Source organism: Manacus candei, unplaced genomic scaffold (genome assembly GCF_025592945.1).
Source record: "Manacus candei isolate 608988 ecotype Guabito, Panama unplaced genomic scaffold, ASM2559294v1 h1tg000062l, whole genome shotgun sequence".
NCBI lineage: Eukaryota > Metazoa > Chordata > Aves > Passeriformes > Pipridae > Manacus > Manacus candei.
The window spans coordinates 2,324,255-2,347,556 of NW_026138110.1; the positions used below are offsets into that span (position 1 = coordinate 2,324,255).

At 41.3% G+C, this 23,302-nt stretch overlaps 1 protein-coding gene across 2 annotated transcripts in view; it reads right to left on the reverse strand.

The window, feature by feature from the left end:
• The window catches only part of PRDM5 (PR/SET domain 5), a 57,712-nt gene extending 34,690 nt beyond the window's left edge, over positions 1–23,022 (reverse strand). For both annotated transcript variants that reach the window (XM_051805013.1, XM_051805012.1), the window contains exons 1-8: positions 22,785–23,022; positions 18,514–18,597; positions 10,843–10,965; positions 6,270–6,453; positions 5,435–5,609; positions 4,218–4,310; positions 3,828–3,949; positions 1,544–1,623 (exon numbers count right to left, since the gene is read on the reverse strand). In XM_051805013.1, coding sequence (XP_051660973.1) covers positions 1,544–1,623; positions 3,828–3,949; positions 4,218–4,310; positions 5,435–5,609; positions 6,270–6,453; positions 10,843–10,965; positions 18,514–18,597; positions 22,785–22,877 — 954 coding nt within the window. In that variant the 5' untranslated portion in view covers positions 22,878–23,022. The remainder of the gene's footprint in view (positions 1–1,543; positions 1,624–3,827; positions 3,950–4,217; positions 4,311–5,434; positions 5,610–6,269; positions 6,454–10,842; positions 10,966–18,513; positions 18,598–22,784) is intronic.
• Positions 23,023–23,302: the final 280 nt, after the last annotated feature.

Below are 23,302 nucleotides of genomic sequence, written 5' to 3' on the forward strand. Positions count from 1 at the left end.
GAAAGCTACAGATCATGTCTTCAGAAAGGAAACATATGTCAATCCCTTACAGCCACCCTATTCACCTCCCTTCTCTGTGTTGATCACATTTATCTCTTTCTGTTGTTTGGGATGATTTTTTGTTACACTCTACCTTTCTATTCTCTGCTTTTAGTTCTTTACATTGACAGGAAATGTGTGGGGGAAAAAAAAAATCATCTTTCTCCCAGTTTCACCTATTGGTTTCTTACTGGTTTTATTGTCTGTATAAATATTTCTGGCAATGATGATCCTGCCCCACTTCCCACAAAAGCAAAGTAATTCAAGCAGACAGACAAGCATGAGCCCTACTATGTGCAATCTCCTTCACTACCTGATGTGAGTGAACCTGGAATATCTATTTTCTGGATATTTAAAAAGAGAAAAAGTTTGATGCACAAAATCTTCATGGTGATTCTCAAGATGAGTAAGTGCTCAGCTGACATGTCCAATGCTATTTGAGAAGCTTGTTAGTGTGTGTGACAGTGTCTGCACAGAATTACAACTACTGAAACAGAACAAACATTTTAATAAAATGGACACACTAACCAGGATATTCTGCATTTTCAGGGCCTGATGTGTGAAAGGTGCACCAATGCATAAAGCTTTTAATTACATGTGTGGCAAGGCACATCATGATTTGACCTGAGGAGTAACAAAGTTAGACTAGAAAGGACAAGTAACACAGGCAAGGAGAAAAACAAATTTAAAAGGAGGGGCCTCATCATTTCCTTTGCAACAACATATTTTAATTGATATCATCTATATCCTCAATGGATTCAGGCTATAACCAGGGCATTATTAAAGACTTACAGTTAATCTGATAAACAGTACAATGCAGTTTTTTGCAAAAACAGAATCTCCTGGGTTTTAGTGATTTATCAAATTAATCTTGCAGGGACTTCCTTTGGGTATAATGGCTTCAGAATCTCATATTCACAGTCCATCTGTATTTCTGTATGAACACCCTTACTTCCAATAAATGGTTTTCGAACTGTTAACCCCTCCTGTTCTGGTTATAAAAGATTATGTGCCTAAACAAAAAGACATTAAAAATTTGGAGTTGAGGAAGCTGGTTTTTTTACTCCTCTGTAACTCCAATACAAATAACACCTTAGTGGTATGTCAGAAAGCAGTGACCGTATTCTACACAAAAACTGAAGGCTTATGAATCTACTTTATGGTCTCTGTATGCTGTCATTACATAACACACTTTAGATTAAGCTTAGTGTTTAAGAGTGCTGAAGAACAGTGGGCAGCTCTGACTTAATGCTGGGATGCACAAATGATACAAACACAAACATACTTGCATTGGGTAAAAGATGCACTAAAACTTTAGGAAGATCTTTGCTTTAACCAAGTGCAATTACAAAAACAAGCCCCCCCAGTGTAATCTGCTGGGTTTGTAAGCATGGCAGATTACCCAAAGGCTTGCATTACAGCAGCTTTCAAGTGACCTGAGCAGCACAGCCTCGCAGCTCAGGGAAGTCAGTGCCTGCTGTGAGTCAGCCTTCATCTCACTGACCTTTCGATGCTCTTGGAGATTTGCTGCTGAGGAACATTTCTTATTGCACACTGAACACATCAGCTTCTTCCTAGAATTTCCTGAAACAGAAACAAAATACCACCAACATCTTAAAAAGGAAGTGCTAAGAAAGAACCTAAATATTTCCACTGAGCCTGTGACTTTTCACAGGTCATTTGACTGACATAAGATTTTTCACATTTGTAGCCCATCTTCAAAGTGTTCCATGTCAGGAGTTCTCTGTGGGTGTCCAACAAACCAGTTACTGATGGAATGTAAATCAAGAAAACTAGAACAATAAAGAAAAAAAACCTTCAAATAGATGTTATCATACCTCACCAATCCCATATGAAGAGCACAATTCACATCTAGGAACAACTCACTGCATAACTGAACAGCTAATTTTTTCCAAAGTCAATAGTGCAGTAATGACAAAAAAATATCCCAAACTGAAGTCAAAGCCACCATTTCCCATCCTTGTTTATTTAGAAAGCATTAAGCATCCTACTATATAAAATAATATCTCATTAATGGTCTTTAAATGAACAAAACAGGGAAATCCTATTGGCATCAGATCACGAACTCGAATCTCATCTAAAATGTAAATTACAAACCAGCTACAGGTCAGATACCAGATGCACTTTCTTTCCCTTTTCACAGCTCTTTTAAAAAGTGACAGACCACTTAATTGGTTTTATCTATTACTTACCTTTAGCAATTCATTTTAGTAACCCACAAAGCCATTTTACTACAATAAAAAGCCACTAGAAACCTAATTCTTTGTTTATAACTACATGCCCATGCAGGATAGTTCCTAGCTTACGTAAAACATGTTCATGCTACGCTGAACACTAAAAAGAATGGAGGAAGAATTCCTACTATGTTGATTCTTCTTACTACAATGCACCCTGCCCATCCATTGGTTTGATAATTAAATGTGTAAAAGAAGTATCAAATCTCACAAATGCCAAGGACTTATGACAAGGATTTACATATGCAAATACACACATAACACAGGAATACACTTAGTCCTTCAACTCACAAGGACATTAATGAGACCTTTTCAGAGGAAAGGAAGGTAGCAGGGAGTATCTGTTCATAGCTTTGCAAAACAGGGAACACACAACAATCCCTTCTACTTTCCCTTGGCTCCAGGGAACACGAGGCAGGAAGGAATTCTAGAAGTGTCCCCCAGCAGTAGCAGGTTCTTTTCCTCCCTTCACCAACACCACTTGTGACTTCTACAACTGCCAAGGGGTAAAATAAAAGCTCTGCTCATTGTGTGGGCAGTGCAAAAATATCCTCCAGGTATCTGCTCTCAGTCATGTCTGGAGTGATTCAAGAGAACTGTGGATTTCATATAGTACTACATAACTGACCAAAGCTAAGCCTAAACGTAACAGTGCTCATGGATGAAAAAATTCTTACTGATACCAAAAAAAGGAGATAACCTTTTATAAGAATGATTATGGAAGGTATTTTTTGTATGATTATGCAATGGTTTGTCAGGAGAAAGCGATTTCACGTAATGAAAGTCTTAAAATGCATCTCAGTGGTGCCATCATCAACTAATACACACAACTTTTCTGTGCACTCTGGAATTCTGCTGTCCCCACAGCAGGGATCTCCCACTGACATGGAGATGGGACATGCAGAGAACAGAATGCCAGGACTGAGACCTGCATTGTGGACCTGAAAGCAGTATTTTGCCCTTTCATGAAGAAAAAAAGAGAATCAAGTTTGCTTGAAAACTATTGATTTGCAGTGCACTGATATAAAAACACCAGGGCCTAAGAGGACTAATGGATTGTCTGGTCTGGCTTCCTGCATGACAGAGGCTATAGAATTTTATGCAACACCCTCATCAAGCCTAATCATCTGGGAAGCATGTCTTCCAGAAAGACATCCCATTGTGTCCTGAAAATACAAAAAAAAAATCAAGAACTCACCACTTCCTGGAGCAGTTTGTGCTGTGCCAAAAGGGGTTGATTTTCCTTACCACTGAAACATTTTGCTCCATCTATCCTTTGCCTGGCTTAAGCTTCCCAAGATGCCTATTACATTTTCTGCAGGAGACTAATGATTCATCTGCTTTACAGTAATTTCTCCCTGGGGGAGGAGGAATAGTTACTCCTGCAATTAGTTACTTCTTAATTTTCATTTTGATACAAACCAATCCATTAAAAAAAGAAACCAAAGACAATGTTTACTCTGATTTGCAAATTTTAGGGCAGGGACATGTTAGAGGGGGTTTTCTCTGCAGAAGCATTAAGCTCTTTCTTACCACTGTGGACATTTTCTTTGTGCTTTTTCAGGGCATCCTTACTCTTGAACCTCTTCCCACAGCTTTCTGCCTTGCAGATGAACCTGGCATCCCCTCTGCACGCCTCCTTGTGCTGCTCATAGCTATATGGAATTACAAATAAAGGAAAAAAAAAACCAGCACATGGAGCAGTATCTCCAGAAACCAGACACACAGCGAGTACTCTGAGCTGAACACATGCTGCACTGCAGAGTTCCAAGGCCAGCTCATGCATTACTTACAGCAGAGAGGAAGGAAAGCATTTGACTCCTGTCCCTGTTAGGATTCCCACACACTAACAAGCTGGAAAGAGAACATGCAAAGGGAGCCCAGCAATGCTATGACAGCAGTCCAGCAACTGGGACACAAAACCTCGATTCTGAGCTGAAGGCAGTATTGCAAACAGAGCACTGAAAGCTTCTGGAGGAGTCTCCTGGGCTGATGTTCTCTGTGCACTGCAGGACACTAAAAGACAAACAAAAGAAGAAAGAGAGTAAGGGGGACATTCTACAACTTTCTACACAGCCTTGCAGTAGCTAAAAACATATATACACATACATATACACCTCTACAAATTTTCAAGTAGGTGAGGAATCTATCCCATGTGAAGTCTCCTGGAATTTAGTGGGACTAATCAAAGGCATCAACAGCAAGAGTCAGGATCACACTGCTGTTCCCTCACGAGGATTAATCTTACCTGGCTTGATGCAAATACACAGCACACACCCAACTTCTACTACAGACTGGAGGGAACATGGCTAAGTTCAAATGAAAATATTTAATTGCCTCCACCAAATACTTCTCTGCTATGCAATTTTATTTATTTCCATGAAAGAACACAGATCTCACATAATGCTGCCAGCTCTAGGAACATAAACATCATTCAGATGTAAAAAAGATCAATGTATTACAAGAGCAGCCTTAAGTGCATCCTATGCAATGTGTTTCTTTCCAATACAAGAGAGTTAGATTAATCATACTATGTATAATCACTTAAACATCTAATGCACCATCTGTAATTAAATGTATAATAAAATATATCTATTTAATTACAATAAAAATTATATATGTATAAACAAGACACAAAACCAGTTACATTTCTGTACAGAAGTAAAATTGTAAGGACTTTAGTAACAAAACCACATACTTACACTCTCTAAGAGAATAAAGAGGTGCTATTAAATCTCACATCTTTCATGTTTCTATTTGGGTTTTTTCTATCACCCAAAGTTGGGGGTTTTTTCTTTTAAATCCATCTTTAATTCTGTACCAACATCCACAGCTTAAAAATTACACCTCCTAAATTGCTAAATAGTCCACTGATGGAGATCAGGAGTTTTGCACCAAACTGCAGCTCTGGTCTACAGTGTATGATTTTTAAACATAAAAATTTAGCAACATTTTTGCCTTTCAAATCGAAGTCTCCCATAAATATGAGAAATTAACATATTAAAAGGCTAAAGTAGAGTAAGGGTACAAATACAGAAGTATAAAAATTAAAGCTGAAATTGTGATTAGAACAAAGAAATAGATGATTGAATGAAATCAATCGAAATGATCCCTGAAAAAACACTCCTCTTTCTACTCACTGTCTTTGTAGAGCTTGTTTAACAGGGAATTTCTTTCCACAATTTCGGCACTTAAATTCCTTTTCCTCACTGGGCTTTTGGTGCAAAGTCTGCAGATGTTCAGCTAGAATCTCCTGGTTGGCAAAACTGGATTCACAGTGTGGGCATGCATGGTCCTCTTTACAGGTGAGGGGATCTGCACGATTGGAGGCAAAACCAGTGAAAAAGAGTTGTTTTCAGGCAATATTTTGGTTACACTAAGAGAGATTTTCTGCCAGAAACAGATGATGCAAAATGGCATCCTGAAATTCCCAACAGGCACTGTCTCTGAATGGATTATAAACAGCCTACCTTGAGGGGATTACCATCAGCATTACTGCAAATGGAGGCAAAGTATTAAGCCGGGTGTGACTTTGGCTGTTGGCCCCAATTAGTCATGCAAGTTGTGTCTACTGGGATAAAGATGCTGAGAATTCCCCCAACAGCTCAGGTCACCTTCCTTTGCTTAGACATCTCACCTTTCGGATTGGCTGATTTATGAAAAGGTTTATTTCTCTCCCATCAAAGCAAGAAGGAAAGTAACCCCCTCAGAGCAAAAACTTAGCTTTCATAAGGCTGTGTCAGGTGAAACAAGCTCTGTCTTTAGTTCAAAAATTAATAGTTACTACTTACATGTCCATCTAAGCTCACTCATTACCCCTTCTTATTAGACAGAAAAGAACCTCAAGTCCAACTAAAGAGATAAGTCATACAAGAACTCAGACAAAACCCAAGAAACCTATGCAGTCAAAGTTCTCTTTCTCCTTTGTTACTGTTTTCAGCTCTCAAGTCACCCTATTTTCTACATCTTGCTCACCTGCAATTTTTTCACCAGCTGACTGCATTTCTTTATTGTTGCCACTGTCTTCAACTTCCTGGATAAGGGTTACCTCTTCCTCCTCCTCTTCCTCTTCTTCCATGTCACTGTCCAAGTACCCAATCAGAAGTTCTGTGTCTGTTTCAATATCTTCCACAGCCAGGTAGAAAATATTTTCCCCTTCCTGTTTCAAACAAGCAATAAATCGTTACCTCAGGAAAAGAAAACTCCAGACACAAGTACAGGACTCTGAACCAATATCAGCCCTCAACTATGGAAGGATTGGCTCTGTTCCTCAGGGAGCACAGTGCTACAACAGCCTTTTCTAAGTCTTCTTTACCAGTGTGGCTACATGGATAAAATGCATGACTATCCTAGTATTTGGGAAATATTCCCCTGCCTCACCTGGGAGGCTTTTCCACTACTCACTGTAGTTTAGACCAAAGTGAAGATAGCGCTGAAGTCCTCTTCCTGCCACGCTCTGTTTGACAAGAACTTCGGAGTTTGAAAATGAAATATTCGAGCATTAGAAAAATGGCAAAATGTAGATAATTAACACAGCTTAGCTCTGTCCCCAGTTGGCTGCATCAGTTCCAACACAGCTTTCAGCAGCACGTTTACAAGGTGTTATCTTCTCTCTTCCTCAAGATTCCCAGCCTTCTCCAGCAGGCTCTCAACCCTGCTCAGTTCAGTTGACTCCACTACCAAGTAAGCAGGCACAGCTGGAAAACGCACTGCAGACCCTCTGCTGGTTTAAATCAGTGTGGATCCACAAAAGGCCAAGAGATCCAGCCCACATTCTGCACAACAGGACAAACTACATAACAATAAGCTCCAACACCTCGACAATGACTAAACAAGCTTCCAAACAGACACATGAACTGACAACTTCAGTCTTTGACAATGCTTAATTAAAATACCCAAGGTTGGCACAGTGGGTGGTAAAGGGGGGGAAATCTATAGCAAAACCATCTGTCTTCTAAAGTGATACTCAGAGGTGCCTAGATGCCTTTTCTTTTTGCCATATGCCAACCAACTGCTTTAGGTACAGACCCAAAATGCTGCAGGAGACTCATTGTTATGCAGCGAAGACTCCCAAGTTCTACCACAAATCTTAAAGCTTATCTGATTAACATCCAGCCAAGTTAACTGAAGCTTCTTTCCACTGCACCCAGCCATATATTTTGTATCGAGCTTCCCTGAACAAGGACAAGATAATGATTTTTAATTTTTGTAATATACTAAGATTAATTCAAACTGCCAACAGGGATGTAGAATTCCTTGAGCTGTAGAAGGTCTGGTATATATTATACAAGATATTGTCACACAAGAGTGAAACCTCCTTAATTCAGCAGACCTGATAGAGCTGCTGCTTTCAAGGATGCACCACTTTTCTGTCCTTATCTCAACAGCAGCATTGGAAAACAAAGAAAATGATGCATTTTTTTCTCTAGATCTGTTCTGCAGTCCAGATATCCATCAGCATCCCAACCAAACTTCTGCACACAGCTATAAGTTGTTGGTTTTCATATGTCTCTGTCAAGTTGCAGAGACCCTTAATTTACTGCAGTCTAAACTCAAAACAAATCACATACTGAAACTCCTGACATGAGGAAAAGTAAAAGGTCTTTCTACACTCAGTTTCCACTTACAGAGGATAAAATCACTGGGGTAAACCTCCAATACATCACTGTTTAGGATAACCTTATTCTAAAAGCAACACAACCTTATGAAGGGGAGCACGTACCCACTACTGGCTTGCAAGAAGCAACTTTAAAAATTAAAAGTTTTGAGAATTGAAAGAAACAAAGGAAAAGCCATGTATCCCAGGCAGAAATAACTCATTAAAGAACCAAATAGCACACCTAGATCACGGGACACACCTTACACCACACAGTAAATCAGGGAAAACAGCAACCAGAACTAATTATTCAGATTAACACAGAGCAGGGGCATGAACCCCAACAACCAATCTCTTATCAATACTGCTGCATCCTCACCATCTCTGCACTTTCTCTGCATGCATCTGGGGCTTATTTCACAGCTCTGTGTCTAAAAACATCCTGGTTCTTTCCTATTTGTGTACTTTTGGTTAGGAAAAAGATTAATGATAGATGTACTGCGGACTGTCAGTGCCTGAGTGCTCTTGGTTGCAATTGCTTTGAAAGGCCTTGGTGCCAGCCCAATCCAAACTCATTTGTCCTCCAGGGTTAATTTGTCTGGCTTCTCCATCCAAACAAATGCTAACAGCCAGGTATTCAGAGCACTAATTAATCAAGATACACCCACTGCTGTAGTAGCTCCTCGAGGCAGCATTTCCAGTGAAACCAATGGAAGTTCTCCAGAAACCACAGAAGAATTATGTCTCTCCCTCTTATCCAGCAGCACGTGCATGAAGCACATTAATCTACATGCATGCAAGCACAGTAAACATAGCAAGAAATCTCTGGAATAATTTTAATAATCCTCCCGTTTCCAAGAACACACCTGCAGTTGTTCCACCTGCCCATCTGCTTAGATCACTCAGGCTGTTTTCCTAATAATGTCCACCCCCAGCAGGCAACAACGGTCCTGGGGGAAAACTCCAAGTGCTGGTCATGGTGGCATCACAACCTCCCTTCAGGCAATTCCTGGTTTTTGTTCAGCTTTGTTTCTCTCCCCTGCTGCCTTCACTGTCATCTTTTACACTGCAAGCCTCACCCACCTGCCCAGCAAATGCAGTTCTGGTTATCTCACTTTTGCTCCACTCCAGGCACCTCTCCCATGCAGATTCTTGGCTGTTCCATACAGCTGCACACTTTCACATGTGCTTTGGAAGAGAGGAGGCTGAGAGGGAACATGGGGTCACTGACAGCCCATCACCCAAAAGTGTCACCACCAATATGTCATCACTTCTGAAAGCTTAAAACAGAGCAGGAGGAAGCAGCACATAGTCTTTTGTCATCTGAGGGAGTGCAGGGCTTTTATATCCTTCTGAGCTTGACCAGCTGGCTCCAACCCAGCCTTCTTAATCCTTATCCAGTTTCCTTGTGCCCACAACCACTCCTTTAAAAGTTACCTGACTTCTCTCTATCTCCAATTTCCTGGCACCAAGCCAGCTCTTCAGCCCACCTGTTGTGCCAGTTCTCTTTTGCTACCTCCTCAAACAAGCCCACTCCCTTTCCAGGTCTTTGCCTGCAGCTCCAGGCTGTCGTGTTTGCCAGAGTAAAACCAATACTGGCAATGTCTGTGAGGGCAGAAACCACGATCCAGGAAACGCGTGGAGATGAGTTCTTGGAGGCCAAGGCAGGAGAAGGCAAACCCACGAGCACAGGAAAGGTCCTGCATGCAGTATTAGGAAAGATGTGATCAGAATAAAAAATGCCTTTCCAAGCTGGAGAGCACTCAGGTGCCCCTGGGGGAGCTGGTGAAGCAAGATGGCTTTGCAGAGGTGCTGCTGGGGTCCCTTTCCTTCCCAAGAAGCCCACTGGTACACACTGGATATTCCACTAAAATAACTATTGCAAAGCTGAGGTCATCTTACTGAGTGTTTTATTGGCAATACAATAGTGACCATGAATTGTTCATGCTGCTCCCTCCTGTGAACCTGACTTTGCCCTTGCTGTCACTGCCTCTGCACTCATGATGTGCTAATCACTGAGAGGGCCTGAGACCCCTCACAGACGAGAGGTAAAGCAACTATTCACTGGTATACAAGGACTAGGGTATCAAGTGAAACTAAGAAGTTTCTAGAAGAAAAACAGAAACATACTTCAACACAATTTGTAATTACAACAGTGGAACTTGTTACCACAGAGCAGTGCTGCAAATGACAACTATAAAAATGCAAAAATAAAGTGGGTAGGTTCAGATCAACGGCAAAGGCTACAAAATCATTTTTTGGTTAATTTATCCTCAAGTACTACATGATCATCCTATCAGATAATCAAATCTTTCGATTCTCTGTTTTCTACTGAAATATTTTAAGCACCATACTCCCTTTCAAACCTCTCTCACTTTTATATTAAATTTTAAACTATAAGCCAAATACATGATTCTGCTTTTCATACACCTAAATCCACACCTGAGTTTAGCCCAAAACACAAGTAGGCACCTAAATAATTAGTCCTGACTCAACCAGGTATATAGTTATATTTTTAGCTTCCACAATGCCAATAAAGCAACCACATTCAGGCAAAAGCTTAACTTGACAGTAGTGAGAAAATTAAACTGTTGTTACAGTTTAATTGTGAGTTAACTACTCTGGAAATTACTTTTATGTACACTGTTCACTTCAAATCAGGAGAAACAGTTCATGTAAGTGATTCAGTCCAATTTCATCACAGTGGATTAATATAAACCTTTCAAATAATATAAGATTCTAATCAGATTCAATCAGATTCTTTCATCATATCAATCTTATTTAGGGTATTATACTTAAGCACAAGAGTTCAGTTCTAAAAAGAAGGGCAGAAAAGCAGTTTGCTGCTTCTCTCAGATCTTACAATTTTATTGCAAGACATAAAGACCCAAGAGGAGATCAAATCAGTAAATCAAGAACAGGAGGCAAATGGCAGGAATCCACCAAACCTACCTGGATGGCTGCCAGGTTCTTCTGTTCCTGGGATGGAGCCTCATGGACAAAGCGCAGCCAGTTGGAATGGCGTGGATTGCTCGCATCCAGGACATAAAGGACCTCGCCTTTGCTACCACGAACCTGCAACATCACACACCAAAAAAAAAAGGAAGTAAATTTAAAACTGTTTACCAAACACACACCATTATAAAGCACCAAGGCAAGCTGGTGCTCAGCAAGTGAATCTTGCACTCAACAGGTAGCACAGCTGTGGTGCTCATTCACCTTTTCCTGTAAACGTATTTATTCCCCTCAGAATAGGGGGGCAACTCAAATTTAGCAACTTTATTGAGCTCCCCCTCTCTTTTCCTACACTTTCCTTTAGCAAACGAGTATTCTGCCTGAGCCTCCCCAGTCTGAAAGCTTCATCACTGGTGCTTAGGTTATTTTTTCCTCTCTCCTTGTTCCTTCCAGTCCTCCTTTTCTTTAGGATCTTGCCAGAAACCAATTCAACCTGAGAGGTTCCTTTAGCAAGGGCAAAATCCATCTTGCTCTTGGACAGAGATCTACCTTCAGATCAAGGATCAATATTTATTCATTCCGTATATTCTGTTTTACAGGTCACTTGAATATCTTTTATATGTCTAAAAGACATATATCACTAAAAGAATTTTAAATATGCAGCCCCAATGAACAGCAGTCAGTCTTAAACTGTGCTTGGTTGAAATTTTGTCAGAATAGGATACTAATTTCAGCAAACAAATTAGTGTCCTATGTAGGTGAAGGGCTGTGAGTTATTCACTAGAGGACATGTTCAGGTGTCAGGTTTTGCCCACTAAGTGAAAAAGCCACCTTAAAAAAAAGTTGTGCACAAAAGATACAGACATGGATGAATCCGGAGCTTTTGGCTACAGTTACAGATCCATATAATTTCTATGATTGTAACAAAGTTCCAGCTTACACTGTAAAAATGAAGATAATAGAAATAAAAACTTAATACTAACCAAGTCATTCTTCACCCTTGAAACACAAAGACATACTGCTGAAAAAAATACATTTGTCACTGCCAAAAAAATTTGTTTAATTTTAAATAATAAATCACTTGAATCTGCACTGATACAGATGATAAAGAGCCGTGCTAAAAGGTCATATAGCCACACTACTATTCCACGTGATTAATTTATATAATGAACGTATTTTCCTTTTCATCTGTCAACAAGAAGTATCCAATGCACGTATTTCCTAAGAGCCAGGGAATTCGGCCATGTAAGATCAAAATTAGATTGTCCTCATGGCTTTGTTTTGAGATGACTCACATTCTTTCTATATTTGTTTCTAATAGATGCAATATCATATTCCTTCAGTATGACTGCTTCAATTACCTAAACATGTAGGATATCATCAGGAAGGAAAAACTGTATTCCCTTACAATAATAGCTGCTGACAGCATGTTGTTCTCAGATTTAAAGAAAACCAAAAACCCTACTGTAGTTTCTGCAAACAAATAAGTCATCCAAATTTATTACTCTTCTTCCAAAGGAAAACATCACACCTTAAAAAGGACAGATCGTGGAAAAGCTCCAGCATTTCAAACTTTAAAAGCTCTTTGACTTTCAAACACATAGATTAACCACCATGGAAAATGTCAAATGTACATACTGTAGTGCACCTGGGAACAATATTATCTAACACTAAGCACTGCAATGGGTTTTCCAGAGAACTTAGGGATGCCCCATTCCTGGAACTGTTCAAGTCCAGATTGGATGGGGCCCTGAGCAACCTGATTTCGTGAGTGGCATCTCTGCCCGTGGCAAAGGGGTTGGAACGAGATGACCTTTAAGGTCCCTTCCAACCCAAACAATTCTGTAACACTGTAATAATCATCCAGTTCCACACAGGAAATCCATGGCAACGGTGGCCACTGCTGATTAGCACTGTCGAGCAATTAAAGTGAAGGCAATGGCTTTGTGATTTGGCTACCAAAGTATGGGCTACAGAAGCACACCACGTAGGCCCTATAAAGGTTTCCATCAGATCTTGAGCTGGAAAGAGAAGCAATTCAGGTCCCATTATAGAAACCCTATGTTACACTATCCACCTTTTCACCAGTTCTTCATTTGCTTGATCCTTAAATTACGTAAGAATAATTTATATTCACTTCAGTGATACACAGTGATCTCAGTTATGCTTTCTCAGTCCCTGCCAATCCATAAAGAGATGTAAAACATAAAGCAAAGCCTTAGCACATAAGGAAACTATTGAAAAAAGAATACAGTAAATCCCTTAAAAACATTCTATATTTTCTACTGCTTTTTTCACCTCATAAAGAAATAATGCTGCATTAAATACACAGATGGGAGGATGAAAAGTCAAGAAAAACAGCAAAAGCTCCGTACTTAACATGGACTACACTGGTGACATTTGCCACTCCTTTCGTGGTTGCATGGAGAGTGAGTTTCCTAAATGAACAACTGGTCTTTGAATACCATGGCAGCGAATCACAAACTTCATATTTAAAACACCTAAAATGCACACAGATATCCAAAGCATGCACCAGACACAGGAGCACCTCAAAGAATTATCATCCTGAGAATCAACACAAAGGTGTCACTGAACTAACTCAGTCAAATGTCTTCACAGCAAGATGAATTAAGTCGATTAACAAACACCATGTACGAAATTATCCCCGCATTTCCAGGACACAGCCCAAGTTGTCACGTGTGCTACTTCAAAATGCTCATGAGTGCAACTGCAAACGCTCTGCCACGCACACCTGGCAAGGCAAGAAGGGAAAACAAAACTTCACTGCAAGCAAGCAGATGGTTATCTTTGCTGAAGGCAGTAAACACACTGCCTGCTTTCTGGAAACCATTTTCTAAACATTTATAAATGGAAAAACCTATGTTCATCAAACAACCATGTAAAGAAAGGTACTGTGTTCTGCATTGCATTTTTTTTGATGGGCTGCAAACATGTTTTTTATTGTTACAGAATAAAACAGGTAGATGCAATACTTCTGCATCCTCAGTTTTGGACCCCCATCACAGAGCACAAACTCACATTTTAACATTGCTGGAGAAAGTATTAAAACAACACTTGCAAAAGAAACCTGAGGCAGCAACTGGTGATTTCCTTACTCACTAAGAAGTCCTGAGACATAGACAAAATGTGACATTTTCCTTCAGCCAAAATACACAGTTTTCCACATTAATGAAGCCCCTTCTGGTGCAAGACATGACCTGACCTTGTCAGAGACAGAAGGTACAGAAGGCTCACTCCTATGCTCTCGCTAACATTCTGTGGAGTTTCCATCAGCAGGGATGAACTTCACATTCACTGGAATGACACCCAAATCTCCTTGAGGAAATAGTGTGTGCTCTTCCAGAACAAGCTCAGAGTAGAACAGGAACAGCACAGCCTATCAACAGGTGCTTCCTAACATCCTATAAATCCCATAACTGAAGATGGGAGGCTAAGCCCCAGTCACTTTTGGAAATAGATTCTTCTCATCACCAAAACCAGAAGACTATTAAGGTGCTGTTCCAAAAGTTACTAAAATTAATACAAAATCATACATTTGAATGGATAAAGATGACTAAAACAAGTTTTAATGGAAATGTAGCTAAATAAACAAATTTAATACAATAAACTACTTTGGACACCTATCTATGCCAGTGGGGATTAATTCATGAAAACTGAAAATCTCAGATGCAAACTTGCAGCTCTGACTTGTGTGAAAGTCCAGATCATTTGCCTAAGAAATGAGAAAAACAAAAGCATTTCTGAAAAATTTTTAAAGATTCACCCAAAAACGTTAAAAGCCAACAATTTTAAAATGTAAATACTATCTGAGGAACAACGACTGGAAAGGCAGTCTTCATACAGAAAAAATAAAGACTACATTGCTAAGAGCTAGATTTATAATATTACATTCATCTTCAGGGCAAACACGGAATTCATCAAAATTTTTTATCGTGAAACTCTGGACATAATTTGACTTCACGTCTTGTGTGCAAATGCCTTTGTGTACCACAACCACATTTTACAGGCAAGATATCAAAGAAATAAGAAAAAAGAAAAAAAAAGGAAAAATTCTACCAAAACACACCAAGCTTAAAGTGTTTGACTTTCTCATACCTCAACCCCAAACATTACAGCTCCGATGTAAAACTGCCAAGAGCAGATTTTCTGTTGCCTTCACCAGTTTCCAGGCAGGCTTATTTAACCAAAACCAATTGTCACCGCAAAAGTGATGAGAGTTAAGTACTAGAAACATTAGATCATTTCATTTTCTCATACAAACACAAACATTAACTGCCATTGAAAGACTGATTTCTGATCTCCTCGGTCTCAGTACAACAATGAAGAAAACATGATCTTGGCAGACAGACAGAAACCAAACCTGAAATATGTAACATTCAGCATTACATGGCATATTATGTCCCATCCAACCCTGACCAACATTTCTTCATGGTATATCAGAGTATTTGGAGAAGGACTAAGTCTTTCCAGCCCTCCCTGTTTTAACATTTGCCAAAGTCATCCCCAGAAGTATATGCCTGCCATAATCCAACAGCAGTGAAATGAATGCCACTTTCCTGCTTAGGGACAATAATCTTTCCTTTGCAAAGGGACATCTGAGCCTCCAGAGCAAAACCTCCTGCGAACTTTTTAATACCTGAAGATTATTTCCTTCTTGCCTTTAAGCACTTGCTCTTCCAGCAAACACACGTAATTTAAAACAGCTCTGCCAGGTGTACTAACAGACACACACGAAGCAGTATTTAATCAAGGTGTTAGCAGGATGATAAGACCAAGACCAAAACTCTCAGCTCATCCCCAGCAACTGGCTGTGTCCTTCAGGAGCACAACAGTCTGAGAGATGACACAGGAGCTGGGGGGTAACACACAGACGTTTTCTTAACAGGAAGAAACAAAAAGCACAAAGCCATTTGGACGTTTTCTTGGCTTTTATCACTCCTAACTATATGGTTATAATAAATTTGGGGGGTTCCCTTTCACATCTCACACAAATACAGTATTTCAGCCTGTAACTCTTCACAAAGATAACAGTAAGATCAAGGATGCTTCCCGCCCACCCCACTCCTCTGGAATCTGTCGAATGAGCAAATATAAAGCCTTGATTTCTTTAAAGCAACACACGTTACAGGCAGATCAATGGCATCCTGCTAGATTTAATTTAAAGAGGAATTCCATCATCTTCAGAACTTTATTTTAAAAAAATCACTGGGCTCAATAAATGTCTTGGGTCCCAAGTTTTCCCAAAAGAAAACACAGCGTGTGCAATTCTGTCTCAACGTGATGTCTTAAAGATGCCAACTCACAATGCTGGTCCCAGAGAAAAAGGAACAGCTTGATCAAAACAGACCACATCACAGAGCACTACTCTGCACAACTAGAAATGCATGTGGTGAACTTCCTCATAGACAAATACTCCACAAAACTGAAGCCCAGATCCCAGGCATCACCTCCCAAGAGAAGAAACGTCGCACCAACGCTGAATTTTTTTCCTTGGCTTACAAAAAGCCTATCCTACTCAGCCTTCTTTCTAAAGGTGTCCTTTCTGAAAACACATTTTTTTGAATGCCAACAGACTGTGAAGTCAGGCTTTAGTGTGCCTTCATCCAATAGTCTTCAAATTAGTTATTTTTAATATCTTTGCTACAGCTGACTACACACAAACTTGGCCAGTTTCTGTGCGTGCCTCCCACAGGCTCTGGAATAACCATCTACTTGGACTGCTCAACATCTTACTTTCTGCATTCCTGGTCTCAATTTTCAACTTAAGACTACTCCCAGCATGATTTGAATTATATTATAAGGCTCACGTTCAGACCAACCTCAGTAAACATGAACAACTTGGGTTAAAACATTATTCAGGAAGTCATAAAATTTGGTATGTAGGAATCTTTTCAAGGCTTTCAAAACTAGGTTACAGTAAGATATTATGAAATGATTTTAGAACAGCTCATAAAAAGCTCATTTTCTGGTTTGCTGTCGATAGGGTCATATTAGTGTCATCACTAAATACATGTATTTGCCTTTTATTTTATGTCTTACAGAAACAGATAAATCTCATTTAAGCATCAGCAACGAGGAAGCTGGAAAATCATACAGCTTTCCAACAAACTCCTCGTTGCTACAATCCACCCACCATCTTCTATAAACCCTGTTCTAGCTCCAGTATTTTACTGATTTAATATAAAATGCAGAAACATCAGGAAGGGACAAGTGAGCCAGGACACATCAACACGTTCTGTCCTCAGCAAATGTCTGTGATAAAACCACATTGTGTTGGGTTTTTTCAGCTGAGAACAAACAAGGTGAAAACAGTTGCTCTGAGTACATGACCAAAGGGGAACAAATTGTCCACATCTCTTCTCTTCCTCTACTCAAAAAGGGTATTTGGGGCAGACTCCTACATTAAAACAGACAAAAGGAAGGGGGGAAACAGGGATTCACAGACTGGAGTTAACACTCATCCAGGAATATTTTGCCACTTGCTGTATTTACACTGAGTTTGGGTTTAATGAGATGGGCTTTTAGCATTCTCCCACTGCTCCTGGTTCCAGTGTACAGAATCTGTTTATAGATCTGCTAAGGCTGTATCAGTACTGTGCTCTCTTTATAAGCTGCTCAGAGATGTTAATGCTAGAGATTTCTCAAACAAATATGTATTTTGTGGTAAATGCACTGAGAGTGCTTCAAGCCAGATGTCAAACATAAGCTTTTTCTGTACAGTGCCACACAACATAAAAATAACAGTCATTCTTCCACCTCTAACCACAGAAAGGTGAAAAAGTAAGAAATGGGTCCCCTCCTCAGTGTAAAAGGGGACTGAATATGTATTCGATGGAAACCGCTTGGCTGGGGAAGAAAAAAAAAAAAAAGAAATTCTGCTCAAAGAACTACAGCAGAAAGAGAAAGATTACAAAGACACAACAGAAGCACCAAAAAGGTGTTTATAACAAGCTAGAAACATTATTTTGTGTATTTCTCAGTTAGTGGAATCTCCTCCAGTGGTAAACTCAGATTATGACTTCAGGCAAACGAGCACAACATGAACTGTTATGGGATGGGCTATGGACCTAACTACAAGAACTACTGTATAAACTACTGTTCCCAACTAATACATATAAAAAAGTACAGAAGAGCCCTGAAACTCACTATGCCTTCAGCTATCTGCCCACAGCACCGGGTTTTTATGTTGTTAAAGATCTCTCAACTACTCACTGCATAAGAAGCTGTTGCAATTTAAAAACTTCACTCATACAACGTGCCAAACCCAGCACCAGTGTCACACCAGGAAATGTTTTATAACAGTTGAAGGAAGCCATGAGCTGCCACCTGTTGATCAGCATAAATCAGCATCTCAGTAATTTACAGCATCCTCCGTGGAAATTATTTTTTTTAGTATTGCTTTTTATATTTTTAAATAATTTTTCCACACTTCATTGATTAGAAACTATCATTTGCTATTTCTTTATAGTTTTGAATAAGTCAATCCCCCTCCGCCCAAAAAGTATAACTTAAAAGTACAAAATGTCACAACAGTATCTTTAAGCTAGGAGAAAAAATAAAAAAGAAAAAGAAAAAAGAGTATTTGTCACAGTAAAACTTAATTCTGAGAACACTTTTTGCCAGGTGTGATGATGACACTCTACTCACTTCCCACATGAGCCTGCAGTCTGTGTTCTCATCCAGGTCCTGCGGCATTCGCTTCTCCCCTGCAAAGGGGCCAAATTTTTCACCCTGAGGAATAATTATACAACAAAAAGAATCAGTAGGGGACAAAAACAAACAGGTGAACTACCAAACTCCAGCAGAGGAATAATTTTTAGCTTCAAACAGAAGAAGAGGACAGTTTTCCTTTATTGTCCCACTATATGCCAAGAAGGTGCACATCCTTGAGGGTTCGACTTCGAGCTCATTCCCATTCTTTTCACAGCTTGGAGAGTCTCCTAAAACCACACCTTTCCTCTGCGTGCTTATTTCCCCGCTGGGAAGCAGCATTTTGCTTTATCTTAAAGAAGGCTGAAATTTCCAAGTCAAATTTCTTATATTTCTTACAAGATTTTCAGGAAGCACCTTGCAACAGACATCCAACCAAAACACAGTATTTGGCAAGCACGAAGTTTACATTAGATTTATTCCTGAGATTATTTGCAACGCTGCTTTTTGAAGTGCCCCAAATCAAAACACTGAAGAACTGAGGTTTGATCATACAGAGAGATTCCTTTAAAAATTTAGGGGGTATGCACGTGTCTATGAATTGATTCAAGCCTCCATAAACAAAATTAAAATGTTATACCACCTGCTGTAGTCACAACATTGGCTGTGAAGGCATCCATTGATATGTTCTCCCAAAAGTATTTGGTATTGGAGTTCTGTCCCTCACAGACATCACAGTACACATGCTGCCTTGTCCTTATTTGCAGTGACAAGCCCTACCACCTGGAATCCAGGATGCCATGTTCCCTTAGGCATATTCTGATCCAAAAGCTCTATATACTTCTAAGCATTAGAGATTATAACTACATATTAAAAAGCAACTTTGGTGTTTCTTTTAAAAAAATTTGGTTAATAAAAGTATTGATCTTGTCCACATATCCCTTCCCCCAGGCACATTCCATGTTCCCAGAAACAGCCTGCTACATGTTTTCTCTCCTGTTTAGTTTTTACAGAGTGCCTACAGAGAAAAAAGGGCATGGAAAAGTTTCAGATTCATTCCTCTTGGAAACAACCAATCAAATTAAAAAAAAACCCCAAAAAACAACAAACCTTGTATTTAAAATTAAACCTGAAGAGGTAATAACAAAGGCAAATAAAATTGGCATAGAAGAACAAGGCAACAGAACTGAAGGGCAGTATTTTTAAATGTGCACAAAGAGTTCAGTGCAAGGAACAGCAAAGCAGAAGGTGAAAAGAAGAGCACAAGCCAGCAGCTGGAGCCCAGAGCAGACACAGACGTGGGCAGTGGCAGCAAGAACTGGTACTATGGGGCTTCCTGTCCTTCCTTCTCACTGATTTCCAAAACATCCTTCATTGTTCTGCTAATAAATGATGTCAGAGTTCCTCCCTTGGCCAGCTTTTCAAATCCTGGGATTTAATACTCAAACTGAAACTTCCTCCTTCTCTGACCTCATCAGCAAGGAAGGTGAAAACAGGTCAATACAGGTCTGTGTGTACAGCACCTAAAATGTTAATTTTACCCATCCCTGAAGCCCACAGCACCCCCGGGATGAAGCACAGCAGCAGTTCAAGAACAAGGAACACCACACATCATTCCCATCCCAGCCACTCCAAACAAGAAATCTCTACTGCAGTATGTGTAAGACCTTCTAGAAGCTCAAAACAATAGCAAAAGGCATCATGACCACCTCTGAATGCAGAGTAAATGTAACATGAGCAGTAGGTGATTCAGATTCCTAAGCACTTTTTATGGCTTCTCAAATTTAGAGGGAAAACAAAACCTGATGTCTTGGAACACAAAGGTCCATGGGGAAAAGTGCAATTATTCATTTAGCCTTTTAGGCCATTTTCTTCATATATATTTATATATATATATATATACACATTATTCCTAGTTAACAAACATGTTGTCATATGCCAATATACATTAACCAAAAACATATTTAAGACTTCAGCTTGTTCTCTGATCAATAAAAGCAAGGCACACAACACAGTCTCAAGTCAGTCACAGAAATGATTGAATATATGAAGGTAAATAATTCCAATGCTGAAAAAGCAATTCTCAACAGTTGCTTTCAAGAAAGCAGCAGTGACTAATGTTCCAGTGGCAGCAGAACTCTGGGAAATGCAATGGCTCTCTGATGGATAGACCAAGAGCCTCATGAAACTGGTGGCTCTGGATCTTAGGGTCAGCAGTTGGAAAACAGAAGGTACACAAGAATCACACCTTTGTTAAGGTAACAAAACAAAAAGCTTCCACCTTTTATGCTTACAAACAAAAATCCTGAAAGCTCAGGATAACACCTGAAGGTGCACAAGCAGATGGCAGGCAACAGCAGTTCAGAATGCATTATTACCAAAACTTTGCTAACAGCAGAATTTTCAGAGGCCTACTTAGCACTTAGAGAGCTGGTACTGGTTACAGGATCATCTGAAATGTGTTTTACTTTCAGTTCAGACAACCGCAGTTGTGTGACAGCAATAGAGAGAAAACGGTGCACTCAGCACCACAGGTTTTACTTCACAATTAAGTGTCACATTCAACACCTCTTCCCAATCCCAAACCTCCAGGGAATTTAATGGCTATAAGCCACTCTGTATCACAGCCATCAAGTGTAGCACTGGTGCCTCATTACTGGACAGGATCACGTGTTGAGAGTGCTTCAGATGTGATTTTTCTTTCCACGGAAAAGAGTAACACACACCCACCCTTCTCCCAACAGCCGTGCCTTAGGTCTCCAACCAATTTTAGCAATATCTGTTTTCACCACTCCTCACAACTCGAGAGCTGGTTCCTCGGCTCATGAAAACCCAAAGTCTGCCTGATCAGGGCTTTGCACATCCCAACAGCCTGTGCTCCCAGCACAGCGGATTCACTGCCAGAGGACAAAGCCTGTAACAAACCAGACACTCCTAATACAAACAGACCTTCCTGCAACTGCCCCTGCTTTTACCTTCTGCATTCCACCTGCCATACACGTCACACTTGCAACACTGCAGTATTTCCAGGATGGCCTGGCAGAGCTGTGCAGGCAGAACTCTGACTACAGACACTTTGCCTGTACAGAGTTCTAAGGTGATGTGGAGTAATTCAGATAAGAAATTGCTCTACTTGTCGCTGCATGCACCTCTTATTGGTTCAATAACACTGTAAAGAGGCTTAGCCCTTGACCTCTGAACTGATATTTTCAATTGATATTTTGTATATGCTTGACAGATGTATTCTGTACATGGAGGGATGTTGATTTCCACGAGTTTCACTCTGTTCCAGAGTCCAGGGATTAACAGATGCTAGTAGTGTACGACCTTCCCGTGTGAATCCCCAAAGCTTTCAAATGAAAGTTCAGAATTTAAGTGGAAAAAAAATTAAGCCAAATGTCATAAAAATGTTCCCCTTCCATTCCCCCTTAACACTCAGGGACACCTTAAAAATAAGAGACCTCCACCCCATGGTGTCTGAGGCTTGCTGATGAAACCACTGAAAAATCAGGCAAAGGAACCAGAGCCAAAACCAGAACAAAAGATGGAAAGCAAAACATGCAAAATACATAAAAGTGTGTGCTACTGCAGGGCTTATAGCTTTGGGTATGCCTTGATGTGTCCTGACCCTGAGCCACCTTGGACCCTTACGGTTGAGATTTCAGGTGATCACGATCACCTCCGTAACGAGGTGTGAAGTGGCATCACCTGGGTGGGGCACGAGAGACCAGAGGCTCAGCTGCATCGCGTCGTTCACAAGCCCGGGTTAATTATCCCGAAACGAGGAATTAAATCATCCACCGAGCTCTAAGAGCCGTGAGGGGGGGGGGCGGGACGGGCGGGCAGGCAAGCGGGCACCCCCTCAGAGCGCAGACCGTGAGGGAGGCGGTGCCGCCCGGGGGAGCTCTGCCCTCACAACTCTGCCAGAAACACAACCAAGCTAAAAAAAAAAAAAAAAAAAAAGAAAGAAAAAAAAGAAGGAAAAGAAATAAAGAAACAAAAATCCTCAGAGCAAAGCCTCCGTTGGCCCCCGCGCCCCTTCCCGCCTGAGGGGGGGAGCGCCCCGGGAGGCTCCTTGTACCGGGGAGGGGGAAAAGGCGGGCGGTGCCTCCCGTGAGGAGACGGAGCCCGGGCGGGCACGGCGCGGCTGAGGCGAAGTTTGGAGCGGGGCAGAGGGGCGGGGGAAGCCGCCCCGCTCCCCGGTGATACGTGGCAGCCGCTCCCCGCCGGGCCGGGCCGGGCCAGGCCGTTCCCCCGCCATCACCCACCTTCTTCACTCTGCGGGCCGTGTAGAGCCCCATCCCGTCCTGCACCCGGGACGACTTCAGGGCGAACCTATCCGGCACGTACATGCCCAGCATTTTTGCACCGAACTCGGGCCCCGGCCGCCTGCTTACGGGGGAGGAGGAGGAGGAGGACTCCGGGGGACTTCCATCCCACCGGGAGAAGCGCGCGCGAGACAGAGAGAGCGAGCGGGCGGCAGGAAGACGGGGCTGGATGCGGGGCTCACCCGGCTCCTGAGGGGAGGGGAGGGGCCAGCGCGCGGGACGGGGCGGGGCGGGGCGGCCGCAGGGGGCGCGCGCGCCCGGGGAGGGCGCGAGGGGTCGCGGGGGGGGCGCGAGGGGCCGCGAGGGGCCGCGAGGGGCGCGAGGGGCCGCGAGGGGCCGCGAGGGGCCGGGGCGGCGGGCCCGGATTTACCCTCGGGTTTTGGTGCTTTGTTGTTTTGTTTTGTTGGTTTTTTGTGGGGTTTTTTTGTTGTTTTTTTTTTTTTTTTGTAATTTAGAAA